The following is a 10,325-nucleotide window of genomic DNA, read 5'->3' as shown; positions in this document are numbered from 1 at the left end:
CCCTCCCCCGCAGAAGCATACAGCTGATGTGGCGGCAATACTGCCTTCTCACAATGATGTCCCCTCAATGTTCCAGTCAATGCCCCTCCCCTCTGCATCCGCCCCTCCTCTGCAGAAGCATACAGCTGATGTGGCGACAATACTGCCTTCTTACAATGATGCCCCCTCAATGTTCCAGTCTATGCCCCTCCCCTCTGCATCCGCCCCTCCCCCGCAGAAGCATACAGCAGATGTGGTGACATCTATGCCCCACCCCTCTGCATCCACCCCTCCTCTGCAGAAGCATACAGCAGATGTGGCGACATCTATGCCCCACCCCTCTGCATCCACCCCTCCCCCGCAGAAGCATATAGCTGATGTGGCGACATCTATGCCCCACCCCTCTGCATCCGCCCCTCCCCCGCAGAAGCATATAGCTGATGTGGCGACAATACTGCCTTCTCACAATGATGCCCCCTCAATGTTCCAGTCTATGCCCCTCCCCTCTGCATCCGCCCTCCCCCGCAGAAGCATACAGCTGATGTGGCGACAATACTGCCTTCTCACAATGATGCCCCCTCAATGTTCCGGTCTATGCCCCACCCCTCTGCATCCACCCCTCCCCCGCAGAAGCATATAGCTGATGTGGCGACATCTATGCCCCTCCCCTCTGCATCCGCCCCTCCCCTGCAGAAGCATACAGCAGATGTGGCGACAATACTGCCTTCTCACAATGATGCCCTCTCAATGTTCCAGTCTATGCCCCTCCCCTCTGCATCCGCCCCTCCCCCGCAGAAGCATATAGCTGATGTGGCGACATCTATGCCCCACCCCTCTGCATCCGCCCCTCCCCCGCAGAAGCATACAGCAGATGTGTCGACATCTATGCTCCACCGCTCTGCATCCGCCCCTCCCCCGCAGAAGCATATAGCTGATGTGGCGACATCTATGCCCCACCCCTCTGCATCCACCCCTCCCCCGCAGAAGCATATAGCTGATGTGGCGACATCTATGCCCCACCCCTCTGCATCCGCCCCTCCCCCGCAGAAGCATACAGCTGAGGTGGCGGCAATACTGCCTTCTCACAATGATGCCCTCTCAATGTTCCAGTCTATGCCCCGCCCCTCTGCACCCGCCCCTCCCCCGCAGAAGCATACAGCTGAGGTGGTGGCAATACTGCCTTCTCAGAATGATGCCCCCTCAATGTTCCAGTCTATGCCCCTCCCCTCTGCATCCGCCCCTCCCCCGCAGAAGCATACAGCAGATGTGGCGACAATACTGCCTTCTCAGAATGATGCCCCCTCAATGTTCCGGTCTATGCCCCGCCCCTCTGCATCCGCCCCTCCCTCCCCCTTCGGGAACAGCATTTCTGTTACAGAAATTACAGCCTGCTGTAGAATTATACATCATTTTATTAGCATTACATTATAAAACCATTTGTGCTTATAAATATATATTATAGCAGTAGTGATGTTCACATACAATAATGAATGAATTATGTTGTAACATGTGTGTATAATTGGCCCTCAGAGGCGGGGCTAGAAATCACTTCCTTCATGGACAATGAAAAGAACAAAAACTACATGTTGTGTATAATTACTCCTCAGGGGCGGGGCTAACAAGGTCACTTCCTGCATAGACAATTATAGAGAAAATATCATCGACATGAAGTGTATAATTGGACCTCTGGGGCGGGGCTAGAGAACTCAGTTCCTTCATTTACAATAACACAAATAGCCGTGACAGGTTGTGTATAATTAGCCCTCAGGGGCGGGGCTAAAGAGGTCACTTCCTGCATAGACAATAGCCTTGACATGTTGTTAATAATCTACTCTGAGGGGCGGAGCTAGAGGTCACTTCCATCTCAGGCAATAATATGGACAATACCCAGAATCCAGCCCACCCCTCTCTGGACAATAGAGGCTCCCCCTACAGGCCACACAGAGATTGCAGTCACAGTGGAGGTAGATTGCTTCACAGACCCGGCACTTCAGAACTGGCAGCAGAATGGAAGACGCGGAGAGGTGGGGTTGGGAGGGGGGCGGATTCGGGAGGACGGAGATGCACAACTGGCTCAGAAAGAGGCACTCAAGCCTTATTAGCCTTCCAGGAGAGGTAGGCGTTCCAAACGATGGCCACACATTGTACCACGGCCAGCCTAGGGGAGGAGACACAGAGGAAGAGAACATTGGGGTAAGCATTAACAGCAACTCCACACTTATCATACAGGAGGTCATTCTGTGCCTGTACTGATAGTAAACTAGCGGCAGAGTGTGCTGATCTCTGCTGTCTCCAGTATGTACAGTATAAGCTGTTACTCTGTGCCTCTACTGATAGTAAACTAGCTGCAGTGGGTGCTGATCTCTGCTGCCTCCAGTATGTGCAGTATAACCTGTTACTGTGTGCCTGTACTGATAGTAATCTAGCTGCAGTGTATGCTGATCTCTGCTACCTCCAGTATGTACAGTATAAGCTATTACTGTGTGCCTGTGAGCGACATTCTAAAATAAATCAGTAATATGCCCATATTGCATTAGCTATCAGAGCCACATCAGAGTTTAGGGTACACACCCCTCAGACCAGCGCAGGATCATCCACAAAGCAACACAGGCAGGTGCCTGGGGCCTAATGGGCGTCCTGGGGCCCAGCTCTCCTACCTCAGCTGACCCGATAGACTAGGATAGGAAACTAAAGCTACTGCATTGTTGTGACGCATTGCATATATTTCATATCAAATACATCATATTTCAATCAGCACAAAGACTTCATCCCTTACTGGACTCCAATACCTGCCTCATTCCTCATCTCTTACTTATTCTATGCAACCAATCTGTGCAGCTGCCAGATACATTTCTCTGCCAGCTCCAATGTATATCTGTGAGTATAGCTTATGTAATAAAACAATATAATCTTTCCAGTGTTTGCTCTTGTTACGTGATTATTCTGATCCATGCTAGACCTCTCTGTCCTCAGGAGAGACAAACTACCGCATTGTCTGATCTCTGATCCATGCTAGACCTCTCTGTCCTCAGAAGAGACACACTACCGCATTGTCTGATCTCTAATCCATGCTAGACCTCTCTGTCCTCAGGAGAGACAAACTACCGCATTGTCTGATCTCTGATCCATGCTAGAGCTCTGTGTCCTCAGAAGAGACACTACCGCATTGTCTGATCTCTAATCCATGCTAGAGCTCTCTGTCCTAGGAAGAGACACACTACCGCATTGTCTGATCTCTGATCCATGCTAGACCTCTCTGTCCTCAGAGGAGACACACTACCGCATTGTCTGATCTCTAATCCATGCTAGACCTCTCTGTCCTCAGAAGAGACACACTACCGCATTGTCTGATCTCTGATCCATGCTAGAACTCTCTGACCTCAGAAGAGACACACTACCGCATTGTCTGATCTCTGATCCATGCTAGACCTCTCTGTCCTCAGAAGAGACACACTACTGCATTGTCTGATCTCTGATCCATGCTAGAACTCTCTGACCTCAGAAGAGACACACTACCGCATTGTCTGATCTCTGATCCATGCTAGACCTCTCTGTCCTCAGAAGAGACACACTACCGCATTGTCTGATCTCTGATCCATGCTAGAACTCTCTGTCCTCAGTAGAGACACACTACCACATTGTCTGATCTCTGATCCATGCTAGAGCTCTCTGTCCTCAGGAGACACACTACCGCATTGTGTGATCTCTGATCCATGCTAGACCTCTCTGTCCTCAGAGGAGACACACTACCGCATTGTCTGATCTCTGACCCATGCTAGAACTCTCTGTCCTCAGAAGAGACACACTACCGCATTGTCTGATCTCTGATCCATGCTAGACCTCTCTGTCCTCAGAAGAGACACACTACCGCATTGTCTGATCTCTGATCCATGCTAGAACTCTCTGTCCTCAGTAGAGACACACTACCACATTGTCTGATCTCTGATCCATGCTAGACCTCTCTGTCCTCAGGAGACACACTACCGCATTGTCTGATCTCTGATCCATGCTAGAGCTCTCTGTCCTCAGAACAGACATACTACTGCATTGTCTGATCTCTGATCCATGCTAGACCTCTCTGTCCTCAGAAGAGACACACTACCGCACTGTCTGATCTCTGATCCATGCTAGAACTCTGTGTCCTCATAAGAGACACACTACCGCATTGTCTGATCTCTGATCCATGCTAGAGCTCTGTGTCCTCAGAAGAGACACACTACCGCATTGTCTGATCTCTGATCCATGCTAGGACTCTCTGTCCTCAGAAGAGACACACTACTGCATTGTCTGATGTCTAGTCCATGCTAGACCTCTCTGTCCTCAGAAGAGACACACTACCGCATTGTCTGATCTCTGATCCATGCTAGAGCTCTCTGTCCTCAGAAAAGACACACTACCGCATTGTCTGATCTCTGATCCATGCTAGAACTCTCTGTCCTCAGAAGAGACACACTACCGCACTGTCTGATATCTGATCCATGCTAGAACTCTCTGTCCTCAGGAGACACACTACTGCATTGTCTGATCTCTGATCCATGCTAGACCTCTCTGTCCTCAGAAGAGACACACTACCGCATTGTCTGATCTCTGATCCATGCTAGAGCTCTCTGTCCTCAGAAGAGACACACTACTGCATTGTCTGATCTCTGATCCATGCTAGAGCTCTCTGTCCTCAGAGGAGACACACTACCGCATTGTCTGATCTCTGATCCATGCTAGACCTCTCTGTCCTCAGAAGAGAGACACTACTGCATTGTGTGATCTCTGATCCATGCTAGAGCTCTCTGTCCTCAGAAGAGACACACTACCACATTGTCTGATCTCTGATCCATGCTAGACCTCTCTGTCCTCAGAAGAGACACACTACTGCATTGTCTGATCTCTGATCCATACTAGAGCGTTCTGTCCTCAGAAGAGACACACTACCGCATTGTCTGATCTCTGATCCATACTAGAGCGTTCTGTCCTCAGAAGAGAGACACTACCGCATTGTCTGATCTCTGATCCATGCTAGAGCTCTCTGTCCTCAGAAGAGACACACTACCGCATTGTCTGATCTCTGATCCATGCTAGACCTCTCTGTCCTCAGAAGAGACACACTACTGCATTGTCTGATCTCTGATCCATGCTAGACCTCTCTGTCCTCAGAAGAGAGACACTACTGCATTGTCTGATCTCTGATCCATGCTAGAGCTCTCTGTCCTCAGAGGAGACACACTACTGCATTGTCTGATCTCTGATCCATGCTAGAGCTCTCTGTCCTCAGAAGAGAGACACTACTGCATTGTCTGATCTCTGATCCATGCTAGAACTCTCTGTCCTCAGAAGAGACACACTACTGCATTGTCTGATCTCTAATCCATGCTAGAGCTCTCTGTCCTCAGAGGAGACTCACTACTGCATTGTCTGATCTCTGATCCATGCTAGAGCGCTCTGTCCTCAGAAGAGACACACTACTGCATTGTCTGATCCATGCTAGAGCGCTCTGTCCTCAGAAGAGACATACTACTGCATTGTCTGATCCATGCTAGAGCGCTCTGTCCTCAGAAGAGACACACTACTGCATTGTCTGATCCATGCTAGAGCGCTCTGTCCTCAGAAGAGACACACTACCACATTGTCTGATCTCTGATCCATGCTAGACCTCTCTGTCCTCAGAAGAGATACACTACCGCACTGCCTGATCTCTGATCCATGCTAGAGCTCTCTGTCCTGAGAAGAGACACACTACCGCATTGTCTGATCTCTGATCCATGCTAGAAGTCTCTGTCCTCAGGAGAGACACACTACTGCATTGTCTGATCTCTGATCCATGCTGGAACTCTCTGTCCTCAGGAGAGAGACACTACCGCATTGTCTGATCTCTGATCCATGCTAGAACTTTCTCTCCTCAGAAGACACACTACCGCATTGTCTGATCTCTAATCCATGCTAGAGCTCTCTGTCCTCAGAAAAGACACACTACCGCATTGTCTGATCTCTGATCCATGCTAGAAATCTCTGTCCTCAGAAGAGACACACTACCACATTGTCTGATCTCTGATCCATGCTAGACCTCTCTGTCCTCAGAAGAGACACACTACCGCACTGCCTGATCTCTGATCCATGCTAGAGCTCTCTGTCCTGAGAAGAGACACACTACCGCATTGTCTGATCTCTGATCCATGCTAGACCTCTCTGTCCTCAGGAGAGACACACTACTGCATTGTTTGATCTCTGATCCATGCTAAACCTCTCTGTCCTCAGAAGAGACACACTACCGCATTGTCTGATCTCTGATCCATGCTAGAACTCTCTGTCCTCAGAAGAGACACACTACCATATTGTCTGATCTCTGATCCATGCTAGACCTCTCTGTCCTCAGAATAGACACACTACCATATTGTCTGATCTCTGATCCATGCTACAACTCTCTGTCCTCAGGAGAGACACACTACCGCATTGTCTGATCTCTGGTCCATGCTAGAACTCTCTGTCCTCAGAGGAGACACACTACCGCATTGTCTGATCTCTGATCCATGCTAGGACTCTCTGTCCTCAGGAGAGACACACTACTGCATTGTCTGATCTCTGATCCATGCTAGACCTCTCTGTCTTCAGAAGAGACACTACCGCATTATATGATCTCTGATCCATGCAAGAGCTCTCTGTCCTCAGAAGAGACACACTACCGCATTATATGATCTCTGATCCATGCTAGAGCTCTCTGTCCTCAGAAGAGACACACTACTGCATTGTGTGATCTCTGATCCATGCTAGACCTCTCTGTCCTCAGAAGGGACACACTACTGCATTGTCTGATCTCTGATCCATGCTAGAACTCTCTGTCCTCAGAAGAGACACACTACCGCATTGTCTGATCTCTGATCCATGCTAGACCTCTCTGTCTTCAGAAGAGACACTACCGCATTGTCTGATCTCTGATCCATGCTAGAACTCTCTGTCCTCAGAGGAGACACACTACCGCATTGTCTGATCTCTGATCCATGCTAGAACTCTCTGTCCTCAGGAGAGACACACTACTGCATTGTGTGATCTCTGATCCATGCTAGACCTCTCTGTCTTCAGAAGAGACACTACCGCATTGTCTGATCTCTGATCCATGCTAGAGCTCTGTGTCCTCAGAAGAGACACACTACCGCATTCTCTGATCTCTGATCCATGCTAGACCTCTCTGTCTTCAGAAGAGACACACTACTGCATTGTCTGATCTCTGATCCATGCTAGAACTCTCTGTCCTCAGAAGAGACACACTACCGCATTGTCTGATCTCTGATCCATGCTAGAACTCTCTGTCCTCAGAAGAGACACACTACCGCATTGTCCGATCTCTGATCCATGCTAGACCTCTCTGTCCTCAGAAGAGACACTACTGCATTGTCTGATCTCTGATCCATGCTAGGACTATCTGTCCTCAGAAGAGACACACTACTGCATTGTGTGATCTCTGATCCATGCTAGACCTCTCTGTCTTTAGAAGAGACACTACCGCATTGTCTGATCTCTGATCCATGCTAGAACTCTCTGTCCTCAGAAGAGACACACTACCGCATTGTCTGATCTCTGATCCATGCTAGAACTCCCTGTCCTCAGAGGAGACACACTACCGCATTGTCTGATCTCTGATCCATGCTAGAACTCTCTGTCCTCAGAAGAGACACACTACTGCATTGTGTGATCTCTGATCCATGCTAGAACTCTCTGTCCTCAGAAGAGACACACTACTGCATTGTCTGATCTCTGATCCATGCAAGAACTCTGTCCTCAGAAGAGACACTACCGCATTGTATGATCTCTGATCCATGCTACAACTCTCTGTCCTCAGAAGAGACACACTATTGCATTGTCTGATCTCTGATCCATGCTAGAGATCTCTGTCCTCAGAAGAGACACACTACCGCATTGTCTGATCTCTGATCCATGCTAGACCTCTCTGTCCTCAGAAGAGACACACTACCGCATTGTCTGATCTCTGATCCATGCTAGAACTCTCTGTCCTCAGAAGAGACATTACTGCATTGTCTGATCTCTGATCCATGCTAGAACTCTCTGTCCTCAGAAGAGACACACCACTGCATTGTGTGATCTCTGATCCATGCTAGACCTCTCTGTCTTCAGAAGAGACACAACCGCATTGTCTGATCTCTGATCCATGCTAGAACTCTCTGTCCTCAGAAGAGACACACTACCGCATTGTCTGATCTCTGATCCATGCTAGAACTCTCTGTCCTCAGAAGAGACACACTACTGCATTGTGTGATCTCTGATTCATGCTAGAACTCTCTGTCTTCAGAAGAGACACTACCGCATTGTCTGATCTCTGATCCATGCTAGAGCTCTGTGTCCTCAGAAGAGACACACTACCGCATTCTCTGATCTCTGATCCATGCTAGACCTCTCTGTCTTCAGAAGACACACTACAGCATTGTCTGATCTCTGATCCATGCTAGACCTCTCTGTCCTCAGAAGAGACACACTACCGCATTGTCTGATATCTGATCCATGCTAGAACTCTCTGTCCTCAGAAGAGACACTACTGCATTGTCTGATCTCTGATCCATGCTAGGACTATCTCTCCTCAGAAGAGACACACTACCACATTGTCTGATCTCTGATCCATGCTAGAACTCTCTGTCCTCAGAAGAGACACACTACTGCATTGTGTGATCTCTGATCCATGCTAGAACTCTCTGTCCTCAGAAGAGAGACACTACTGCTTCGTCTGATCTCTGATCCATGCTAGAACTCTCTGTCCTCAGAAGAGACACATTACTGCATTGTCTGATCTCTGATCCATGCTAGAACTCTCTGTCCTCAGAAGAGACACACTACTGCATTGTCTGATCTCTGATCCATGCTAGAACTCTCTGTCCTCAGAAGAGAGACACTACCGCATTGTGTGATCTCTGATCCATGCTAGACCTCTCTGTCTTCAGAAGACACACTACCGCATTGTCTGATCTCTGATCCATGCTAGAACTCTCTGTCCTCAGAAGAGACACACTACTGCATTGTCTGATCTCTGATCCATGCTAGAACTCTCTGTCCTCAGAAGAGACACACTACTGCATTGTGTGATCTCTGATCCATGCTAGACCTCTCTGTCTTCAGAAGAGACACTACCGCATTGTCTAATCTCTGATCCATGCTAGAGCTCTCTGCCCTCAGAAGAGATACACACTACCGCATTGTCTGATCTCTGATCCATGCTAGACCTCTCTGTCCTCAGAAGAGACACACTACCGCATTGTGTGATCTCTGATCCATGCTAGAACTCTCTGTCCTCAGAAGAGACACACTACTGCATTGTCTGATCTCTGATACATGCTAGAACTCTCTGTCCTCAGAAGAGACACACTACCGCATTGTCTGATCTCTGATCTATGCTAGAACTCTCTGTCCTCAGAAGAGACACACTACCGCATTGTCTGATCTCTGATCCATGCTAGAACTCTCTTGTCCTCAGAAGAGACACTACCGCATTGTCTGATCTCTGATCCATGCTAGAGCTCTGTGTCCTCAGAAGAGACACACTACCGCATTTTCTGATCTCTGATCCATGCTAGACCTCTCTGTCCTCAGAAGAGACACACTACTGCATTGTCTGATCTCTGATCCATGCTAGAGCTCTCTGTCCTCAGAAGAGACACACTACCGCATTGTCTGATCTCTGATCCATGCTAGACCTCTCTGTCCTCAGAAGAGACACACTACTGCATTGTCTGATCTCTGATCCATGCTAGAGCTCTCTGTCCTCAGAAGAGACACACTACTGCATTGTGTGATCTCTGATCCATGCTAGACCTCTCTGTCCTCAGAAGAGACACACTACCGCACTGCCTGATCTCTGATCCATGCTAGACCTCTCTGTCCTCAGAAGAGACACACTACCACATTGTCTGATCTCTGATCCATGCTAGACCTCTCTGTCTTCAGAAGACACACTACCGCAGTGTCTGATCTCTGATCTATGCTAGAGCTCTCTGCCCTCAGAAGAGACACACTACCGCATTGTCAGATCTCTGATCCATGCTAGAGCTCTCTGTCTTCAGAAGAGACACTACTGCATTGTCTGATCTCTGATCCATGCTAGACCTCTCTGTCCTCAGAAGAGACACACTACCGCATTGTCTGATCTCTGATCCATGCTAGAACTCTCTGTCCTCAGAAGAGACACACTACTGCATTGTGTGATCTCTGATCCTTGCTAGACCTCTCTGTCTTCAGAAGAGACACTACTGCATTGTCTGATCTCTGATCCATGCTAGACCTCTCTGTCCTCAGAAGAGACACACTACAGCATTGTCTGATCTCTGATCCATGCTAGAACTCTCTGTCCTCAGAAG

General features: G+C 48.7%; 1 protein-coding gene across 2 annotated transcripts in view; it reads right to left on the bottom strand.

Annotated features, from left to right (window-relative positions):
• Positions 1-1,373: 1,373 nt before the first annotated feature.
• MPV17 (mitochondrial inner membrane protein MPV17) overlaps positions 1,374-10,325 on the bottom strand; it is a 108,025-nt gene continuing 99,073 nt past the window's right edge. For both annotated transcript variants that reach the window (XM_068278919.1, XM_068278920.1), the window contains one exon: positions 1,374-2,137. In XM_068278919.1, coding sequence (XP_068135020.1) covers positions 2,068-2,137 — 70 coding nt within the window. In that variant the 3' untranslated portion in view covers positions 1,374-2,067. The remainder of the gene's footprint in view (positions 2,138-10,325) is intronic.

Source organism: Hyperolius riggenbachi, chromosome 4 (genome assembly GCF_040937935.1).
Source record: "Hyperolius riggenbachi isolate aHypRig1 chromosome 4, aHypRig1.pri, whole genome shotgun sequence".
Lineage (NCBI taxonomy): Eukaryota > Metazoa > Chordata > Amphibia > Anura > Hyperoliidae > Hyperolius > Hyperolius riggenbachi.
The sequence above is the reverse complement of the archived record's forward strand: the minus strand, read 5'-3'. Positions and strand labels throughout refer to the sequence as shown.